The 23,407-nt window shown below is 41.8% G+C and overlaps 1 protein-coding gene across 1 annotated transcript in view; it reads left to right on the forward strand.

The window, feature by feature from the left end:
* The window catches only part of LOC112227891 (sodium- and chloride-dependent transporter XTRP3-like), a 32,224-nt gene that overhangs the window by 6,410 nt on the left and 2,407 nt on the right, over nt 1–23,407 (forward strand). The window contains exons 2-11 of the mRNA XM_042309936.1: nt 500–791; nt 6,648–6,788; nt 10,240–10,331; nt 10,627–10,854; nt 17,533–17,643; nt 19,684–19,925; nt 20,553–20,715; nt 21,388–21,592; nt 22,215–22,374; nt 23,054–23,219. Of these exons, the coding sequence (XP_042165870.1) occupies nt 665–791; nt 6,648–6,788; nt 10,240–10,331; nt 10,627–10,854; nt 17,533–17,643; nt 19,684–19,925; nt 20,553–20,715; nt 21,388–21,592; nt 22,215–22,374; nt 23,054–23,219 (1,635 nt within the window). The 5' untranslated portion in view covers nt 500–664. The remainder of the gene's footprint in view (nt 1–499; nt 792–6,647; nt 6,789–10,239; nt 10,332–10,626; nt 10,855–17,532; nt 17,644–19,683; nt 19,926–20,552; nt 20,716–21,387; nt 21,593–22,214; nt 22,375–23,053; nt 23,220–23,407) is intronic.

A 23,407-nucleotide genomic window follows, 5' to 3' on the forward strand; every position in this document is an offset into this window, starting at 1 on the left:
TTAACTTCTTACTGATTGACTTCTTACAGAAAACAGCTATTTGAATCATTGATACCTTAACACTGGTTGTGCTGTTTTTGCACATCTGTCTCCAGTACTATATTTCAAGTTGTATGAACAGTAAAAAGGAAAATAAATACATTATTTCCAGCACTGAATCTTGTACTGTACTTGTAAATCACATTGTACAAAAGCAAACACATGCTATCTGAAGCATACCCTAAGGAATATAAAAGGTATTGGTGATGGTCCACTATCTCTATGACAGGCTTATAAACTCTTGTTTTTAAGAAGAGCTGGGAAAATCAAACATTCACCTGGGTTATGTAAACTCTCTAGCCTATGCCTACCTATTGAAACATTAGGCCCTCCCTCTCAAGTAGGGGTACCTCATTAGAATGGGCAAGCGTTCTATAAACTCCATGCTATTTCTTCAGCCATTGCAAATGTGTCTGACACGAACAGCCTCCTGTTGACACACTTTCCCTGTTTCCCATAGGACGCTGTCATTGGATTTGTTATATTATCCAGACAGGAGTGCCATCCCTACTCCCGGTACTTCAGACTTAGTCTTGCTGACTGTCAAGGCTGTCCACCGGCACCGCACTGCCACCGACTCGACCGGACCTGAACATTGGCTTGATTGTGTGCTCAGAACTCAACGATGGGGAAGGACGCCGCAAGAGCAGAGTGGGACAATCCCATGCAATTTGTCCTGGCGTGTGTATCATACGCGGTTGGACTGGGAAATGTGTGGCGATTTCCATACTTGTGTCAAATGCATGGCGGGGGTAAGCAATATTTATTTGTTTAGGTGCAGCGCATAGCCTATTTTACGGTTTAATCCATAATATATTGTACATTTAGGCCTACGGTTATTTTTTATTAAATATCGAACTACAATATTTGACACTGTGTAAAATGAATGAATTACAATTAGTGTTTACTGATTAAACGTGGTAATGTAGGCTATATGAATAGCCAGTCAGTGTCCAATTTATTCACCTTTATCCATGCGCAATGGCACACTGATCTTGTGCGATTGTAGAATGGGTTAGTTATTATTTTACCCTGGGTGAAACGTTATCAGTTTATTATTAATTTACAGGGAATCGGAACATTACTATATTGGTTAGCGTCAGTCACATTGTTAAACATTTCTAGTGAGTGAAGGTGTTACTGTGCAGTCTTGTTTTCTTCCTCTAAAAGTTAGTGGTGCAGGAAATGTGCAATGTTTTTGAAATGATCTCACGTAGTTGTTAGTTCAATTCATATTTTTCATATTCCCCCCCATAAGTCACTGAGAACAGTTAGTTCACTCAAAAACAGAGGGTATGCATGTACCAAAGCGCATACATAAAGGAGCTTTCAAAAGCCCAGTTGTTTGTCACAGAATAACAATGGATCAACATTTGCTTTTGCATTTCGCTTTTAATGGTCTCAACTGATTGCAAAGTTTTACAATTAGTAGCCTAACTGTCAACATGTGTTTATGTTGTGTTGTTCCATTCCTAGATTCCTAGAAAATGTTCACATACAAGACTCGTTGATGCTTCAGTTGCTTTAAGGCCAATATGTCCAATACATAAATACAGGTGTGGTATGCTAGTATAGTTGTTCTGTATTTATTATTGTAGAGTTTTTGCCTTAATGTAACTGTCCAGTAACAAAATAAATGTAAAAGTTAATATTCTGTTAACTCATACCCAAATAATATTGTCTCATCCTATACTCGTATTTGTTTCCAAAGCATAAATTGAATAAAATACACTTCAAAAACCCAAACGTGTATCTCAAACAGACAGTTTAAAAAATGTTGGCTATTTCAAATCAATCAAATCATCAACAGAAAATGTCACATGCTTCATAAACAACAGGTGTAGTCTAAATGTGAAATATTTACGGGCCGTTCCCAACAATGCAGAGTAATAAACAAGGAATAAATACACAATGAATAACGATAACTTGGCTATATACACTATGTACATATAGGTAGGGGTAAAGTGACTAAGCAACAGGATAGATCATAAACAGTAGCAGCAGCGTATGTGATGAGTCAAAATAGTTAGTAAAAAGAGGGTCAGTGCAGATAGTCTGGGTAGCTATTTGGTTAACTATTTAGTAGTCCTATGGCTTGGTGGTTGAAGGAGGATCCTGTTGGTTCCAGACTTGATGCATCGGTACCGCTTGTCGTGCGGTAGAAGAGAGAACAGTCTGTGACTTGGGTGGCTGGAGTCTTTGACAATTTTGAAGGCGTTCTTCTGACACCACCTGGTATAGATGTCAGGAAGCTCGTCCCCAGTGATATACTGGGCCGTAAGCACTACCCTCTGCAGGGCCTTGCGGTCAGATGCTAAGCAGTTGCCATACCAAATGGTGATTCAGCCAGTCAAGATGCTCTCAACTGTGCAGCTATAGAACCTTTTGAGGATCTGAGGGCCCATGCCAAATCTTTTCAGACTTCTGAGGGGGAAGAGGCATTGTCTGCTGTGTTGAACCATGTTAATTCCTTAGTGATGTGGACACAGAGGAACTTGAAACTTTTGACCCGCTCCACTACAGCCACTTCGATGTGGATGGGGGCATGCTCAGCCCTACATGTCCTGTAGTCCACGATCAGCTCATTTTTGAGGTGGTTGTCTTGGCACCATACTGCCAGGTCACTGACCTTCTCTCTATAGGCAGTCTCATCCTTATTGGTGATCAGGCCTATCACCGTCGTGTCGTCAGCAAACTTAATGAAAGTGTGGTCGTGGGAGTACAGGAGGGGACTAAGCACTCACTCCTGAGGGGCCCCTGTGTTGAGAGTCAGTGTAGCGGATGTGTTGTTTGTTGCCTACCCTCACCAACCGGGGCCGGCCCATCAGGAATTTCAGAGTCCAGTTTCAGAGGGAGGTGTTCAGTCCCAGGGTCCTGAGCTTATTGATGAGCTTGTTAAGGCTCTATGGTGTTGAACGCTGACCTGTGGTCAATGAAAAACATTCTCACATAGGTTTTCCTCTTGTCCAGGTGGGACAGGGCAGTGTGGAGTGGGTCTAGGGTGACTGGGATGATGGTGTTGATGTGAGCCATTCAAAGCATTTCATGGCTACAGATGTGAGTGCTACAGGGCAATAGTCATTTAGACACGTTACCTTGGCGTTTTGGGCACAGGGACTATGGTGCTCTGCTTGAAACATGTAGGTATTACAGACTGGGTCAGAGAGAGGTTGAAAATGTCCGTGAAGTCACCCGCCAGCTGGTCAGTGCATGCTCTGAGTAAGCGTCCTGGTAATCCTTTCTGGCCCTGCGGCTTTTTGAATGTTAGCCTGTTTAAAGGTCCTACTCACATCGCCTATGGAGAATGAGAAAACAGTGATGCTCTCATGGCTGGTTCAGTGTTGCTTGCTTCGAAGTGAGCATAGAAGGCATTTAGCTTGCTGGTAGGCTCACGTCACTGGGCAGCTCACGGCTGGGTTTCACTTAGTAATCCTTGATAGCTTGCAAACCCTACCACATCTGACAAGCATCAGAGCCAACGTAGTAGGATTTGAGCCTTTAGCTCAGTGCGGATGTTGCCTGTTAGCCATGGATTTTGGTTGGGATATTCTGTTGTTGGGGTATGCCCACACCACAGGAGGTTGGTGGCACCTTAATTGGGGAGGACTGGCTCGTGGTAATGGCTGGAGTGGAATGAGTGGACTGGTATCAAATACCATTTGTTCCGTTCCAGCCATTATTATGAGCCGTCCTCCCCTCAGCAGCCTCCACTGGCCCACACCATTCCAACACAGAAAAGCTGCTTTTTAACATATCTCATTACAATTTTTGGAAGGAAAACTGTTTCACTCATATTGTAAGTAATTGAAGAGTTTCCTTCCAAAATGCTATATATATTTTTTCAGAAATGTTGGTAAATTAGGTCTTATTGTTTAAAGAACTTATGAAAGAGATTAGTGTGTTATTTCACCATCTAATCAGGGCATGGGCTTGTTCATTGACAGACATTTATTTGTTTAAAATCACTTAATGGTTTCATTTCAGAGAAACAAATAATCATGTTTTTTTGAAAAACTTGAGAAATAAGTACTACTGCTGGGTTTTATACAGTTAAATGTGACAAATAATGAAATGTTTATTAAAGAACTGTACAAATTATTAATTTGTAAAATCAATATTATAATTTTTTAAATAAAAAATGAATTGCTATAGTAATGTGAGATCTGTATGTAAAATATTTACATTTGACGTTTTAGTCATTTAGATGCTCTTATCTTATCCAGAGTGGCAGCAGAACATTCCATTCCAGCTAAACAGTGGATACATGGTGTTTTGCAAAAAAACAAAAACATTTGAATATACATCAAAAATCTATGAATAGAAAATCTGACAACAGTAATATTTTACACACGGATGAAGCCATAAGCAATCATTTTTTGGTGAAAAAACACAAATATGAAAAATGTGGGGATATAGCCTTTTGGAACTAAAGTTCAATTATAGGTCATATTTAATTGAATTCTGGAAACACTGGACAGTAACATTAAGGCAATGCCCCACCAACTTGACACTGACAGAGATAAGATGACAGAAGAAAAATACACTTGAATTACCTCATGAAATGGTAAACCTTTGTTATTCTACCATGTAAATTGCTCTACCCTTGCATATCCCTATGAGGCTCTGGTTTAGGAGAACCTATTCAATACTAATAATCTACAGCAAGCTTACACCTAATGACAGGACTTCAAGCATACAGTAATCAATATGACATGTAGGACAAATAGTACATCATCAAATCAAATCAAATGTATTTATATAGCCCTTCGTACATCAGCTGATATCTCAAAGTGCTGTACAGAAACCCAGCCTAAAACCCCAAACAGCAAGCAATGCAGGTGTAGAAGCATGGTGGCTAGGAAAAACTCCCTAGAAAGGCCAAAACCTAGGAAGAAACCTAGAGAGGAACCAGGCTATGTGGGGTGGCCAGTCCTCTTCTGGCTGTGCCGGGTGGAGATTATAACAGAATATGGCCAAGATGTTCAAATGTTCATAAATGACCAGCATGGCCGTATAATAATAAGGCAGGACAGTTGAAACTGGAGCAGCCAGGTGGACTGGGGACAGCAAGGAGTCATCATGGGTGGATGGTCTGGGGACAGCAGCAGCACGGCCAGTCATCATGTCAGGTAGTCCTGGGGCATGGTCCTAGGGCTCAGGTCCTCCGAGAGAGAAAGAGAGAAAGAGAGAATTAGAGAACGCACACTTAGATTCACACAGGACACCGAATAGGACAGGAGAGGTACTCCAGATATAACAAACTGACCCTAGCCCCCCGACACATAAACTACTGCTGCATAAATACTGGAGTCTGAGACTGGAGGGGTCAGGAGACACTGTGGCCCCATCCGAGGACACCCCCGGACAGGGCCAAACAGGAAGGATATCATGACGTTGACAAATGACAGGAGGTCCCAAAAATCCTATAAAATGTCATGTCCCTCTCATTGTTAACAGATCACAACGTCAAACAGAAAGATGAGACATTAGAGGTTAGGGGGTCTTACATTATACACATTGAGGCCCCCCTTAAGTTCTATATTATGTTACCATTGTGTTGTGCATTATTTATTTTACAGTGTTCAAAAAATGATTTGTCATAGTGTAAATAATCACCTGATACACATCACAATAACGTGCTTTTACAATCGTGTATTTCTTGTGCAACAACTTGAGGAATCTGAGATACAGGGAAACAGTACAGGGAAAGCTATTTATTCCAATATATCCAACTATTTCAACTTCCGTCTAATCCTTATCCGATTATACATGCTGTTTCTGTGTGAACACTCATTCACAAGGGTTCATTACAGTCAAGGGAAGGTAGCATGAAGAATTTGAGAGCTAGAAGCATGGAATCTTCCATCTAACTGCTAAATTATGGACAATGACATGCTTTTTAATACCATTATGTTCACCCACTGAATTAATTAATTAATTAATTTAAAATTGAATGGACGGATGGATGAGTAAATAAATGAACGAGTGAATTAATGAATCCCAAAAGGGTTCCAGTGGCTGACCCTTCTCTAAACTCTCTTTGACTTTGTGTTTGTGTCACTGAGCATGTCCCCCTGCTCCCCTGTCCCTCCTCACCCCCTGCCCCCTTCACTCTCTGCCCCACTGCCTGCTTACTGTAATTACTGTCGACGACTCAGACTAGCAGACTGGAAATCACAGTAGACAGGTCACTTTGCTTTCAGTCCCATGGGTCATGGGGTGACCCAGGCCAGACTGTTTTTTTGTGATTGTCATGAATACTGAGAAAGTCCAGGGGGAACAGAACCCGGTAGAAACATGAATAAGGCTTTGTTTAGATGTTAGACCCTTGATCAAAGAATAATGAAGGAAGCACTGCACTGCACTGCACCATTTATTTCCATTAATATATAGGGAGAAGAAAAATGCAACAGAATACAAGAACCAAAGCCACATTCATTATGTAAATGAAATAGAACTATTAAGAATGAGAACACATTTTCTGGGTGTCATATGAATCTGAAGCTCAGTGCATCACCTTATAGATCATGTGTGTGTTTTTGTCTCTGCTACTGCAGGTGTTTTGAATGGTCAAATATACTGTATGTGTGTCCTTTTTCTGTCCTCAGGTGGGTTTCTGATCCCATACTTGCTTATGCTGGTCCTGTTGGGGGTACCCCTGTTCTACATGGAGTTAGCCATTGGCCAGAAGATGCGTCTGGGCAGCATTGGAGCATGGAGAGCTATTAACCCCTATCTGGGGGGAGTGGGTGAGTACTGAATATACAGTACCAGTCTATAGTTTGGACACACCTACTCATTCAAGGGTTTTTCTTTATTTTTACTATTTTCTACTGTAACGATGTGCGCTGAGAGTTGGGAAGCAAGTTCAGGGAGTGAGTGTTTTAATAAATAAACGCAACGTAAAACAAGTAACACGAACAACACACAGACATGACACTGGAACAGAATCAATAACGCCTGGGGAAGGAACCCAAGGGAGTGACATACGTATATATGGAAGGTAATAAGGGAGGTGATGGAGTTCAGGTGCACGTAACGATGGTGACAAGTGTGCGTCATAACGAGCAGCCTGGTGACCTAGAGGCTGGAGAGGGAGCGCACTAGTGAACACTATAATAGTGAAGACATCAAAACTATGAAATAACACATATGGAATCATGTAGTAACCAAAAACGTATGAAATAAAATATTGAAAGTAGCCAACCTTTGTCTTGATGACAACTTTGCACACTCTTGGCATTCTCTCAACTATCTTCACCTGGAATGCTTTTTCAACAGTCTTGAAGGAGTTCCCACATATGCTGAGCACTTGTTGGTTGCTTTTCCTTCACCCTGCAGTCCAACTCATCCCAAACCATCTCAATGAGGTCAGGTGATTGTGGAGACCAGGTCATCTGATGCATCACCCTCCTTCTTGGTCAAATAGCCCTTACACAGCCTGGAGGTGTGTTTTGGGTCACTGTCCTGTTGAAAAACAAATGATAGTCCCACTAAGCGCAAACCAGATGGAAAGGCGATGCTGGTTAAGTGTGCCATGAATTCTAAATAAATCACACACAGTGTCACAAGCAAAGCACCCGCACACCTCCTCCTCCATGTTTCACGGTGGGAACCACACATGCGGAGATCATCCGTTCCACAAAGAAATCCACAAATTAACTTTTAACAAGGCACACCTGTTAATTGAAATGCATTCCAGGTGACTACCTCATTAATCTGGTTGAGTGAATGTCAAGAGTCTACAAATGTGTCATCAAGGCAAAGGGTGGCCACTTTGAAGAATCTCAAAAATGAAATATATTTTGATTTGTTTAACACTTTTGTCATGCCCTGACCTACTACACCATAGAGAAACAAAGGCTCTCTATGGTCAGGGCGTGACAAAAGTGTAACTGGGGGGTATTCTAGTTTATTATTTCTATGTGGGGTTCTAGTTTATTATTTCTATGTTGGTAATTTGTATGATTCCCAATTAGAGGCAGCTAGTAATCATTGTCTCTAATTGGGGATCATATTTAGGTATTATTTTGTGTTTTGTGCAAGTGCACAACATAGTCACGTTTCGTTGTTAGTTTATTGATTTATTTGTTTTTGCTAAGTTTCACTTTATTAATAAATTATGTGGAACTCAACATCCGCTGTGCCTTGGTCCGTCTCTCCACACGTATGTGACAGAATAACCCACCAACAAAGGACCAAGCAGCGTGAAAAGGAGGTAAGGAAGTTTTGGACTTGGGAGGACATGAGAGGACACGAGACCCTTCCTTGGCGGGAGTCGGCAAGGAGCATGGAAAGACAGCGGGGACCAAGGCCACAGAAACCCCAAGACATTTTTTGGGTGGGGGGGGGCACATGGAGCTGTCGGCGGAGCCAAGGAGTGAACCAGAGCCAGTCTGGGAGAAGAGGGAGAAACTGGAGGAGAGTGAACGGAGAGAGTCAGAGACCGTCAGTGAGTGGATGGAGATATTGGAGGAGAGAGAACGGAGAGAGTTGTTGAGTTGGTGGAGGATGCACGACATTTGCCCTAAGGAGCGTGTTATCAGTTTAATGCCACCTGAGTCAGCTCTCCGTACTCGTCCTGAGGAGTGTGCTATCAGTCTGGTCAAATCTGTGCCGGCTCCACGCGCCAGGTCTCCAGTACGCCTTCACAGCCCAGTACGTCCTGTGCCAGCTCCTCGCACTTGCCGTGCAAAGTGTGTCATCGAACCGGTACAATTGATGCCGGCTATACGCACCAGGTCTCCACTCCTTCACAGCCCAGTACGTCCTGTGCCGGCTCCACGCACCAGGCCTCCAGTGCGCCTCCCCAGTCCGGTACGTCCTGTGCCAGTTCCACGCACTCGCCTTGAAGTGCGTGTCACCAGTCCGGTGCCGACTTTGCCGGCTCCAAGCACTAGGCCTCCAGTGCGTATTCCCAGTCCAGAGCTTCCGGCAGCGGTTCCCAGTCCAGAGCTTCCGGCAGGGGTTCACAGTCCAGAGCTTCTGGCGATGGTTTCCAGTCCAGAGCTTCCTGCGACGGTATCCAGTCCAGAGCTTCCGGCGACAGTTTCCAGTCCAGAGCTTCCTGCGACGGTCCACAGTCCGGAACCTCCTACTACGGTCCACAGTCCGGAACCTCCTATGACAGTCCACAGTCCGGAACCTCCAGCGACGGTCTACAGTCCGGAACCTCTTGCGACGGTCCACAGTCCGGATCCTCCTGTGACGGTCCACAGTCCGGGACCACCTGCGACGGTCCACAGTCCCGATCCTCCTGCGGGACGGTCCACAGTCCGGGACCACCTGCGACGGTCCACAGTCCGGGACCACCTGCGACGGTCCACAGTCCGGGACCACCTGCGACGGTCCACAGTCCTTTTTTTCTTTTTCTTTTTTTTCTTTATTACTTTTAATAATATTTTTGGGGACAGTAGACACTGCACATAGAGTGCTACACATGTATCGGTGCACACTGCCATTGAATAAAGTACATACATTTGCCTTTAATTTATCACATTACACACGTTTTTTTAAATGGTTTTGTTACATATAGACCAGTACTTTTGTGTAAAATGTACAGTATCGGGAAGCTACTTGTTTATAGTTTAAGCTAATTTCTTCACACTGGAAGAAAAATATAGTTTACTTAACTAAAGTTACTTTGAAAAAGTAGTTCACTACATACAAATTATCATACGTAAATCTAAAATGTCGTTGACTTCAAATTGCAAGAACAGATCACTTTGGGGTCATACGTTAACAAAATGTGTAATTTAGCTTATTAAACACAAAAACTATGCTTCAAGTGAGAATTAGGCAGGTCTGACTGAAAATGAAAGGAAAGTATTGCCTACATATTGTCTATTCTTTTTGCAAATAATGTAGTATGTAGTTTGTGTAGTTAACTACACCTCTACATGGCAACAAAGTAATTAACTAGAGGGTTCTACATGGAACCCAAATGGGTTCTACCTGGAACTAAAAAGGGTTCAACCTGCAACCAAAAAGAGTTCTGCTATGGGGACATCCGAAGAACCCTAAAATGTAAGCTACTGTAAAATGTAATTAAATGAATAGTTGAAAAACATGTAGTTTACTTCTTCCCAACACTGCAAATGTATTTCAACAACCTAATAAAAGTATCCTTATCAAAGATGCAAATGAGATAATATCTGCTTATAGTTTAAATGTATCTGTTCCTCTCTCTGCTGGTTCCAGGTCTGGCCAGTGTTGTGACCTCCATGTACCTATGTCTCTATTACAATGTCATCAATGCATGGAGTTTCTGGTACCTCTTTCATTCATTCCAGGTTAGTTCCAGTCTCACAATGGCAAAATTATCTTTATTTTCAATAGAGCAATTCATAGTATTTGACCTCCATTCAGATGTATGATGCGATCATAAAATGTAGACGATCTTCAATAACTTGTTACAATCTTATTACCAGATGTATCAACAGGCTCACTCAGCTTTGAGGACACACTATTGGTCCTGTGCAGACTGTTTTGTTTGGAGTCTTAGAAGACTCAGTTCATTGCTCTAGTGCTATCTATAATGTCCTGTGCCTGACCTGACCTGTGCTGTTTCCTCCCACTCTGCCCCAGTCGATCCTGCCATGGGCAGAGTGCCCGGTTAACAGCAACCTGACTGGCCATGTGGAGGAGTGTGAGCGGGCCACGCCCACCCAGTACTTCTTCTACAGAGAGACCCTGGACATCTCCGGGTCCATTGAGGAGAACGGAGGGATTCACATGGGACAGGCACTCTGCCTCCTGCTGGCCTGGATGATTGTCTACCTGTTTATCGTCAAGGGGGTCAAGTCCACCGGGAAGGTGAGAGGTCAGAGATCAGCTCGGTAATGATGGACAGGGTCAAGACAGTTATGGTACCCTTATGTCATGCTAGCTGAAGATCTAGTGGACATAGGTCACTATCGTCTCCTGTGTCATACAGGCAACTGCCAAAATAAAGGAAACACCAACATAAAGTGTCTTAATAGGTTATTGGGTCACCACGAGCCAGATCAACGTCAATGCACCTTGACATAGATTCTATAAGTGTCTGGAACTCTATCGGAGGGATGCAACGCCATTCTTCCATGACAAATTCCATAATTTGGTGTTTTGTTGCTGGTGGTGAAAACGCTCTTGCAGGCACCGCTCCAGAATCTCCCATTAAGTGTTAAATTGGGTTGAGATCTGGTGAATGAGATGGCCACGGTATATGGTTTACATCGTTTTCATGCTCATCAGACTATTCAGTGCCACCTCATGCCCTGTGAATGGGGGCATTGTCATCCTATGTGACCAAAATAATGGCCTGCCCAGCATTTTTATACATGACCCTAAGCATGATGGGATGTAAATTGCTTAATTAACTCAACTGCTTTCAGTATACTTTGTATCCCTCATTTAGTCAAGTGTTTCCTTTATTTTGACAGTTACCTGCATTTTTACTGAGCAGAGGAAAACAGTCAGCTGAGAGGTGACCTCGATAACAAAGGAAAGGGTCAAGAAAGTTATTTGTAATGTCGAGACAAGGTACAAACAGTTCAATATTCTATATGGTCAGATAGTTGTCCATCAAGGCATTGCGAATAAAACAGTCAACGTTTGTGGCTGCAGTTTGCCAACTCAGAATTATGGAGCAGGGAAAGGGGAAGCAGATCCAATGGATCTTTACTGAACTGAGGAAAACATCTGCTGGGTGAGTGATTTTTGAAAACCTTAGCCTACTTCATTACATAACTATGTAGAGTGGGAGTCTCTGAGGAGACAAGCCAGGGTGAAAGTAAAGGATACCGTGTCAACACAGACAGAGAACTGTTTTCTGGTCTGCTGTTCACAGTGGATTCATGGCAGAACTTGTGTTATGGGCAGGCCCTAGGGGGTCTAGCACGCCCTGCTGTACCTCCTTGCCCGTCCAAATGAAATATGAATGATTTATTTGACCGAGATGCGCACAGACACAAAGACGCATCAATCTCAGATAAAGCATCCGAGCGAGCGAAACAGCACCTCTCTGTCTCCTTATGTGTAGACCATGTATCTGATGCTCTCTGGACAAAAGGAGTATGGCATGCCTTACTTTTTTTGGCCAGACAGCATCAGATACATCTGCTACATTTTTACATTCCATTTTAAAAAATTTGTAATTTAGCAGACACTCTTATCAAGGGTGCTCATTCTTGACAAAATCTGTCCTGAATAAGCCCAATGCGTTTCTATAGTCATAATATGCAGACCTAAGCTTGTAGCCTACATTCCTTTGGCTGAACGACTCGCATTGTTAGTGTGGAGAAATGAGAATCTCGTCATTATATACAAATCTCTGATTTCAGCCACTTGCGAATTAGAAAGGAAAGTTGGTGGATGCACAGTGCACTGTTCAGATGCTGGCTTCCCCTAAAGTAAATTGATGTTTTGCCAAAATTACATAATTACTCCTGTCTAAATACAATCATTCAAAATACTTTACCAGAGAACTTGACATAGCCACAGAGGATCATTAAGTTCTTCATTTAAAAGAAATCGATCTGTTGATTGTTTCCAATCACAAGTGCGTAGGCCTATGCCTATTTGGGAACCCAGCAATTTTGGCAGCGTGCATCGCAATACAGTGCCTTGCAAAAGCATTTTTGAAAAGGTGTTTTTCCTATTTTGTATAATTACAACCTGTAATTTAAATGGATTTTATTTGGATTTCATGTAATGGACATACACAAGATAGTACAAATTGTGAAGTGAAATGAAAAAGCTTACTTGTTTAAAAAATATATAATAATAATAATAATAATATGGAAAAGTGGTGCGTGCGTATGTATTCACCCCCTTTGCTATGAAGCCCCTAAATAAGATCTGGTGCAACCAATTACCTTCAGAAGTCACATAATTAGTTAAACAAAGGCCACCTGTGTGCAATCTAAGTGTCACATGATTTGTTACATGATCTCAGTATGTATACACCTGTTCTGAAAGGCCCCAGAGTCTGAAACACCACTAAGCAAGGGGCACCAACAAGCAAGCGACACCATGAAGACCAAGGAGCTCTCCAAACAGGTCAGGGACAAAGTTGTGGAGAAGTACAGATCAGGGTTGGGTTATACAAACATATCAGAAACTTTGAACATCCCTCAGAGCACTGTTAAATCCATTATTAAAAAAATTGAAAGAATATGGCACCACAACAAACCTGCCAAGAGAGGGCCGCCCACCAAAACACATGGACCAGGCAAGGAGGGCATTAATCAGAGAGGCAACAACGAGACCAAAGATAACCCTGAAGGAGCTGCAATGCTCCACAGCGGAGATTGGAGTATCTGTCCATAGGATCACTTTAAGCCATACACTCCACAGAGCTGGGCTTTACGGAAGAGTGGCCAGAAAAAGCCATTGCTTAAAGAAAAAAATAAGTAAACACGTTTGGTGTTCATCAAAAGGCATGTGGAGACTCCCCAAACATGTGGAAGAAGGTACTCTGGTCAGATGAGACTAAAATTGAGCTTTTTGACCATCAAGAAAAATGCTATGTCTGGCGCAAACCCAACACCTCTCCTCACCCTGAGAACACCATCCCCAGGGGATGTTTTTCATCGGCAGGGACTGGGAAACTGGTCAGAGTTGAAGGAATGATGAATGGCGCTAAATACAGAGAAATTATTGAGGGAAACTTGTTTCAGTCTTCCAGAGATTTGAGACTGGAACAGAGGTTCACATTCCAGCAGGACAATGACCCTAATTATGCTGCTAAAGCAACACTCAAGTGGTTTAAGGGGAACATTTAAATGTCTTGGAATGGCCTAGTCAAAGCCCAGACCTCAATACAATTGAAAATCTGTGGTACGACTTAAAGATTACTGTACACGAGCAGAACCCATCCAACCTGAAGGAGCTGGAGCAGTTTTGCCTTGAAGAATGGGCAAAAATCCCAATGGCCAGATGTACCAAGCTTATAGAGACATACCCCAAGAGACTTGCAGCTGTAGTTGCTGCAAAAGGTGGCTCTACAAATGATTGACTTTGGGGAAGTGAATAGTTATACATGCTCAAGTTCTGTTTTTTGTCTTATTTCTTGATTGTTTCACCCCAAAATATATTTTGCATCTTCAAGGTGGTAGGCATGTTGTGTAAATAAAATGACACAAACATAAAAAATGAAAAATAAAAATTCCAGGTTGTAAGGCAACAAAATAGGAAAAATGCCAAGGGGGGTGAATACTTTCGCAGGCCTAGCTGATTATTGAGTTGCATATGTCCGTGAAAAGCATCTAAAATGTGTGAAGATAATGTGTCTTGAGTATAATTGATAATGTTGAGACAAGAATAAGGGAACGCGTGTGGTGAAAATATGTCTGCGTCTCTCTCCAGAATGCATGCACTCAGCTCTCAATAATGTGCTCCAATGTCTTCCAACAATTCTTGCACATTCATTGGTTTAATGTGTGAATTGTTTTCCCTTTGTTTATGTTTGATCAATTCCCCATTACATACAGTATGTAACATGTAAGCCTTGTCAAGGTGCCGTTAATCCCCTGTCATTTGGTTATGAAAGGGGTTCACCTAGGGGTCATGATAGGGGCTGGACCAAATGTTTGATGTATTATAATAATTGATTATGCTTATGTTGTATTAAGAGAAGGGGAGGGGTTATAAGACCCCTCCCTCCTTACATTTATAGGGTCCTAGACTACAGATTAACAGTAAATATACATTATGAGGTTTAATATTGTTCCACAGTACTTTTCTAGGCTCTCTGCCACTTATGAAGAAACTGTCTGAGAAATGTGTGACTGAAGACAGAACTCTGCAGGGGAGTGTAAGAGATAAGAGATTAGTTAGACATTCCACTCTAAATCAACTTGGACATTTACTGGTAAGCTTTTAGATCGCTATATAAACAAGAGTTTTAGTGTTGAGTAGGCATGGTTTTGGTATCAGGAGTAGAAGATAATGATGTAGGCAGTGACATCACTAGGGATGGACTTCAGGTTTAATAAAATAACTTGGGACCTTTTATATTTTGCAGAACTTACTCGGAAACATGTGTGCTATGTTCCTGGTGTCAACTTCTGTCTGCAATTACATTAATTACATTTTTGAATGATTTAATTAAGATATTGTCATAATGCTAATTTCACCAATGAGACAATGATTGACAAGTAACAAGGAAACGAACCCCAACAGTTACAGACATTTCTGTTAATTCATGTATTACAGTAATTTACTGCTCTCATTCTTGGAGTGGAAACGTTGTTTGCAGAGTTCACAACCTGCTATACTTGTGAGAAACACGTTTTGGTTTATTTAGGAGTTTTGCTAATTTTTTCTATGTATTTTGTTTGGAGTGCTCAATGTGAGAAATGAGCATGTGTATGGTTTCTCTATCATAACATGGAGGGAGCGCACACATCTGAGCACGCCAACCTACTGAGTTGATACAATGTTTCACTTCACTAGCGATAGCTCAAATCAAGACAGATAGAAAGGGAGGCAGACAGGCAGAGAGATTAATCCGATTGAAAAAAACAGAATTTATATCAGGATATTTTCTACTGTTTTAATTTGTGTTAAGCCTATTTTATTAAGTTGACGATGAAAGTTATAGGCCTACTGCTGCATTGGCCTACAGGCTATCTCTGAGTTCCATGTGCTAATTTCTTTAGCCGCCAATGGATCACAGTGTATCAATGTGTCCATGTGTCCAAGGCTGGTGCTCTTGCATTAGTTGAGATTTTTATCATTTTAATTCTGATTTTTTTGATTAACCATGTGATAGTAATTTTGAGAAACAAAAACGTTATTATTTTTTTATAATTATTTTATTTATCTCACCTTTATTTAACCAGGTAGGCAAGTTGATAACAAGTTCTCATTTACAACTGCGACCTGGCCAAGATAAAGCAAAGCAGTGCGGCAAAAACAACGACAGTTAAAGTTAAAGTTAAACATGGAATAAACAAACGTACAGTCAATAACACAATAGAAAAAATCTATATACAGTGTGTGCAAATGAGGTAAGATTAGGGGGGTAAGGCAATGAATAGGTCATAGTGGCGAAATAATTGTCATGACTTCCGCCAAAGTTGGTCCCTCTCCTTGTTCAGGCAGTGTTCGGCGGTCGACGTCACCGACCTTCTAGCCATCGCTGATCCATTTTTCATTTTCCATTGGTTTTGTCTTGTCTTCCATCACACCTGGTTCCAATCCCATCAATTACATGTTGTGTATTTAACACTCTGTTCCCCATCATGTCCTTTTCGGTGATTGTTTATTGTAAGTGTATGTGTATGTCTGTACTGGTGTGCGTCGGGTTATGTTACCCATTGATTTTTATTATTTTTTTGTAAATAAACTGCGCCATTGGAAACACAGTTATTTCTCTCCTGCGTCTGACTTCTCTGCCACCAGTTCACACCCTTACAGTAATTACAATTTAATAATTAAACACTGGAGTGATAGATGTGCAGAAGATGAATGTGCAAGTAGAGATACTGGGGTGCAAGGGAGCAAAAAATAAATTAATAACAATATGGGGATGAGGTAGTTGGGTGGGCTATTTACAGATGGGCTATGTACAGGTGCAATGATCTGTGAGCTGATCTGACAGCTGATGCTTAAAGTTAGTGAGGGAGATATGAGTCTCCAGATTCAGTGATTTTTGCAATTCGTTCCAGTCATTGGCAGCGAGAACTGGAAGGAAAGGCGGCCAAAGTAGGAATTGGCTTTGGAGGTGACCAGTGAAATATTCCTACTGGAGCACGTGCTACGGGTGGGTGCTGTTATGGTGACCAGTGAGCTAAGATAAGGTGGGGCTTTACCTAGCAAAGACTTATAGATGACCTGGAGCCAGGGGGTTTGGCCACAAATATGAAGCGAGGGCAAGCCAACGAAAGCTTACAGGTTTCAGTGGTGGGTAGTATATGGTGACAAAATGGATGGCACTGTGATAGACTGTATCCAATTTGCTGAGTAGAGTGTGGGAGGCTATTTTGTAAATGACATCGCCAAAGTCAAGGATCGGTAGGATAGTCAGTTTTACAAGGGTATGTTTGGCAGCATGAGTGAATTATGCTTTTTTGCTAAATAGGAAGCCGATTCTAGATTTATTTTTGGATTGGAGATGCTTAATGTGAGTCTGGAAGGAGACTTAAATGAAACTGTTCCATGAAGAATAGCTGGCACGCAGCTAGAGGTTCATCAAAATAAATCACATCACATTTTAATCATCACATGCTTCGTAAGCAACATGTGTAGGTTAACAGTGAAATGGTTTCATACAGACCTTCCCAAAAATACAGAGAGAAATAATAGAAAAGTAATAACATCAATATCAATTGATGGAAAGACATACACAAACAAGTTCACTTCCACCTACAACTTCACAGTAAATTCAGCGAGCAATGTTATAAAACCGTAGGACAAGTGGGCCAAATCTGTGTTAGAAAACAGGCAATCAGTGCAGCATAGTTGAACTTTGACCCTGAATCCTCCTGCTGTTTCTGCCCTCTCTAGGTGGTGTACTTCACAGCCACATTCCCCTACCTGGTCCTCATCATCTACCTCATCCGTGGGGTCACCCTTCACGGATCCATCAACGGTGTAAAGTACATGTTCACGCCCAAGGTACGAATGATTAGATGAATGAAAGAACATTATTGATCAAATACAATACAATTTGATTGTTCACATAGACATGGTTAGCAGATGTTATTGCAAGTGTAGTGAAATGCTTGTGCTTCTAGTTCCGGCAGTGCAACAATATCTAACAAGTAATTGAACAATTCTACAACAACTACCTAATACACACAAATCTAAGTAAAAGCATGGAATAAGAATATGTACATATACATTTATTGATGAGCAAAGACAGAGCGGCATAGATGAGATGCAATAGATCTACGTTTTCACCGCCAAGGTATGGTAGCTCATGTACATTGTTCTGTTATGTTTAATCCTGCTTTACATACAGTGGTAAGAAAAAGTACGTAAACCCTTTGGAATTATCTGGATTTATGCATAAATTGGTCATATAATTAGATCTGATCTTCATCTAAGTCACAACAACAGACAAATACAGTGTGCTTAAACTAACAACACGCAAAGTATTGTATTTTTCTTGTCTATATTGAATACATAATTTAGACATTCACAGTGTAGGTTGTAAAAAGTATGTGAACCCCTAGGCTAATGACTTCTCCAAAAGCTAATTGGAGTCAGGAGTCAGCTAACCTTGAGTACAATCATTGAGACGAGATTGGAGATGTTGGTTTAGAGCTGCCCTGCCCTATAAAAAAACACTCATAACATTTGAGTTTGCTATTCATAAGAAGCATCTAGTTTGGTTTAGTTTATTTATTCGACCATTTAAAAAAACAAGCACACATTAAACCTAAAAGCCATACATGCACATTAATAAAATCATCAAGGATAACATACCATAAAGTCTGGGACTTATTTCCATTGTGGTCCTCTTGAGACAAGATGGCTAGACAATATGGAACACAGTATGGCAGTGAAATAATAAAACATAAACATAAAAGAAGAACACCTATCTCATCATTCCAGTTACATTATAGGGATTATTCATATGGGCACAGAGAACATCAAACATATTTGCCTGAATGAACCATGCCTCGAACAAAAGAGATCTCAGAAGACACAAGATTAATAATTGTTGATTTGCATAAAGCTGGAAAGGGTTACAGAACTATCTCTAAAAGCCTTGGTGTTCATCAGTCCACGGTAAGACACATTGTCTATAAATGGAGAAAGTTCAGCACTGTTGCTACTCTCCCTAGGAGTGGCCGTCCTGTAAAGATGAATGCAAGAGCACAGTGCAGAATGCTCAATGAGGTTAAGAAGAATCCTAGAGTGTCAGCTAAAGACTTACAGAAATCTCTGGAACATGCTAACATCTCTGTTAACGAGTCTACGATACGTAACACACTAAACAAGAATGGTGTTCATGGCAGGAAACCACGGAAGAAGCCACTCTGAAGTTCGCAAGAGAGCATCTGTATGTTTCACACTGCTACTGGCAAAATATTCTGTGAACCGATGAAACAACAGTTAAGTTGTTTGGAAGGAAGGAACACACAACACTATGTGTGGAGAGAAAAAGGCACAGCACACCAACATCAAAACCTCATCCCAACTGTAAAGTATGGTGGAGGGAGCATCATGGTCAGAGACCTGACCTCAACCCAATTGAGATGCCGTGGCATAACCTCAAGAAAGCAGTTCACACCAGACATCCCAAGAATATTGCTGAACTGAAACAGTTTTGTAAAGAGGAATGGTCAAAAATTCCTCCTGACCGTTGTGCAGGTCTGATCCACAACTACAGAAAACGTTTGGTTGAGGTAATTGCTGCCAAAGGAGGGTCAACCAGTTATTAAATCCAAGGGTTCACATACTTTTCCCAACCTGCTCTGTGAATGTTTACACAGTGTGTTCAATAAAGACATGAAAACATAGACAGTAATTGTTTGTGTGTTATTAGTTTAAGCAGACTGTGTTTGTCTATTGTTGTCAGATCAAATTTTATGACAAATTTATGCAGAAGTCCAGGTAATTCCAAAGGGTTAATATACTGTGTCTTGCCACTGTATGTGTGTGTGCTACTAATATGCTTTACTAATGTGTGTGTGTTTGCTGTCTTAGATGGAACAGCTGGCTAACCCCACTACATGGATCAATGCGGCCACTCAGATCTTCTTCTCTCTGGGCCTGGGCTTTGGATCCCTCATCGCCTTTGCCAGCTACAACCAGTACAACAACAACTTTGAGAAGCAGGCCATCGTCGTGTCCATGGTCAACAGTAGCACCTCCATCTTCGCCAGTATCGTCACCTTCTCCATCTATGGCTTTAAGGCCACCTTCAACTACGAGAGCTGCCTGGAGAGGTGAGGCCCTGGTTGGGGTCACGGTCTGGTTGGTTGTCTCATTGACTTTGGCATTGAACTTTCAACTCAGAGACGTAGGCGACACCAGTCAGCAGCACTAAGCCACTACAAATGTAAAAAATTCTAGGTCAAACATATACAATTAATTTAACGTCTGTAGACTGTAGCAGTTTCTGCAGACATACAAATGGAAGAAATGGCAGTTGCTTGGACTTGAGAAGGCATTGAAATCTAGATCAGCAATGAGAGGAATTGTATAAGGGGCTAGATATACTGTATGATTCAGATCATAAATGCCCTTTCCAGTGACGTAGCATGCAGCGACTGGAAAGGGCTGGGGGGTCCCAAACCAAAAATGTATAAATATGTCATAAGCCATGGCAAAACGTTTCGAATGACAGGAAACTAGCTATAAAACTGGTAAATCTTCTCTCAACCTCATGGCAAAATGCATAGAATAGCAGGAAATTTGCTTTAAAACTGCACACTTTTCTCTCTGCCCCATGGCAAAATCTGTAGAATTGCAGGAAGTTACCTGGCCCCCTCCCCCACCTAAAAAAAGTTTCAGAGAAACTGCGCTACACCACTTGTCCTTTCATGACACTGACATTTCTCTTCTTCTCCCAGGGTGCGACTGCTGCTCCTGAACACCTTTGATCTAGCAGAGGACACCATCAGTCTGGAGAATGTCATCCACTGGATCGCTGAGCTGAACAGGACACACCCAGAACAGTTTACCAGTCTGGGAGGTAGGCTGGAGACCTGTGACCTAGAGGCTGAACTAGACACGGTAGGTCATGATGAGACACAACTCAAATGAACTAATAGGAAAACTTGTGCAAAATACTGATAAGACAACTTCATTTGCTACTTCTCTTAGGGCTCAATTCAATCTGAATTGCAGAAGTTCTGCGATATAGCGAGATTGAAATTGAAATGCAATGTTCCTGCGTTAACGGAGACAGCATTCAGGGTAAATGCTGCATAAGTCGTCTCAATCTGATCTTACCTTAACACTTTTGCGCTATAGCTCAGAATTTCCGCAAAATGGATTGAATCGAGCCCTTAATCTGACAACATACCTCTGGTTTCCTGACAATATGTTATCATGTAGCAACAAAATAAATTGATTTTACCGTGAGGCAATCAAAACTTCACTCACCATTCTATAAATATTTAATATTTAATCATAGTTCAATGTCACCTATACAACTTTATTTGACTCTGTGGTGGTGGTAGTGAGGTGTGGCAAATATCATGGGCTGTTGCAGTTACAATTAATGCTAATATTTCATTTTCAATGCTCTTCTGGATTTTCCATTTTGTCTTTAATAAACCATCCCACTTAAGTTTCCAATGGAGGAAAGCAAAAAATGTAATACTGACTTCAGAAACATTTGCACTATGCAGGACTGAATATCCACTAAACTCTCTCTCTCTCCATCTCTCTCCCTCCTCTCAGGCTGTTGAGGGTACAGGCCTGGCCTTCATAGTGTACAGTGAGGCCATTAAGAACATGCCCGTGTCTCAGCTGTGGTCTGTGCTCTACTTCATCATGCTGCTGCTGCTGGGCATGGGCAGTATGCTGGGCAACGTCATCGCCGTCATCACCCCCCTCAGTGACTTGAAGTTCATCAGCCGCTACATGAGCACCAAAACACTCAATGGTGAGGGGGAAGGGGGGGAAGAGGGGGTTAGGGTTGAGCTAAGGTGTGGTCATGAAGCTAGGTTTATGGTCGTGGTTGAGGGTAAGAATTGAGCTAAGGTGTGAACATGTGTGTGTGTGTGTGTGTGTGTGTGTGTGTGTGTGTGTGTGTGTGTGTGTGTGTGCGTGCGTGCGTGCGTGCGTGCGTGCGTGCGTGCGTGCGTGCGTGCGTGCGTGCGAGAGAGAGAGAGACTAACAGGTGTGTTGTCCCATCCTAAATTTGACATTTTAGTCATTTAGCAGATGCTCTTATCCAGAGTGACTTACAGTTAGTGCATTCATCTTAAAATAGCTAGATGAGATAACTACATAACACCATCGTAGTAAGTACGTTTTTCTTATGTCTTATTTATTATCTTATTTAAGATACTATTTGATGAGATAGGTTTTCAGAAGATGGGCAGGGACTCTGCTGTCCTAACTTCGGGGGAAGCTGGTTCAACCATTGGGTTGCCAGGACAGAGATAAGCTTGGAGTGGGCCAATACTCTAGGTTTGGTGTGTGTGTGTGACTAACATGTGTGTTGTTATAACCTGTAGGTCTGGTGTGTGTGTGACTAACAGGTGTGTTGTCATATCCTGTAGGTCTGGTGTGTCTATTCTGCCTGCTGCTTGGCCTGGGCTTCACCACCCGTTCTGGGAACTACTGGTTCACCATGTTCAACGACTATGGAGCCACCTTCTCTCTGCTCTTCATCGTCCTCATTGAAGTTATCACCGTCTGCTACATATATGGCATCAAAAGGTGTGTGTGCGTGCGTGTGTGTGTGTGTGTGTGTGTGTGTGTACAATATTGATAATGAAGAATGACTCATTTCAGAAGCTTTCTAAGCATCATCACCTTTGCTGTTCGAAATCAGAAAAACTAACACATCTTGTCATACAGTACCTTTTCTCCAAGAAACAATAGTTGAGCTGACATTATTTGAAACAGTTTCTACTGGAGAATGTGTAGCCCTACTGCAGTTGTGTTAGCAGCCAGTAGAGTTAAGTCTTTAAAGTACCTCATAAAAGCTGTATTGTGTCCAGTAATGCCAAACAACACTTAGCATAATCATCTACAAATACCTCACATTCCTTTCACTCTTCTCTCAGGATTTTGACTGAACTGCACTGTAGTTTTTTAAGTTGGGCTTTTACTGTTTATTAAAAGCAAAATGGCTTAAGAAGCATATAAGCAATTTCCTTTGAATGTTGAATGAATGTTTAAACTAAAATACCATGGTTGTCTTTTGCCCATACAAAATATATGAAAGTATTTTAGGAAGGGAAAGGGGATACCTAGTCAGTTGCACAGCTGAATGTATTCAACCAAAATGTGTCTTCCGCATTCAACCCAACCCCTCTGAATCAGAGCGGTGTGGGGGGCTGCCCTACTAGACATAGTCATCATGTCAATGCTCCTGCAACCTTTCCCTCTCCAGGTTTGAGAAGGATGTAGAAGACATGTTAGGTCATCGTCTTAACTGCTACTGGAAGATCATGTTGGCAGGAGTCAGTCCCATCCTCCTCATTGCCCTATTCATCTTCTACATCGTCAACTACATCCAGGGAGGAACGCCCACATACCAGGCCTGGAACAAAGAACTGGTAAGGCCTCTCTTTTTATCTCCAATATCTTATCAATAACCCTGTCATTACACTAACAAGCACTCGGCCCAAAAAAAACGGGTAAGATAAGGTATTACTTTATACATCCCCAAAGGGAGACTTGATTGTACCAGTCATACATGAATGAAAGAAAAGCACTGGAACAGAATATGCTGCACCCAAATACA

This window comes from Oncorhynchus tshawytscha, linkage group LG03, assembly GCF_018296145.1.
Source record: "Oncorhynchus tshawytscha isolate Ot180627B linkage group LG03, Otsh_v2.0, whole genome shotgun sequence".
Lineage (NCBI taxonomy): Eukaryota > Metazoa > Chordata > Actinopteri > Salmoniformes > Salmonidae > Oncorhynchus > Oncorhynchus tshawytscha.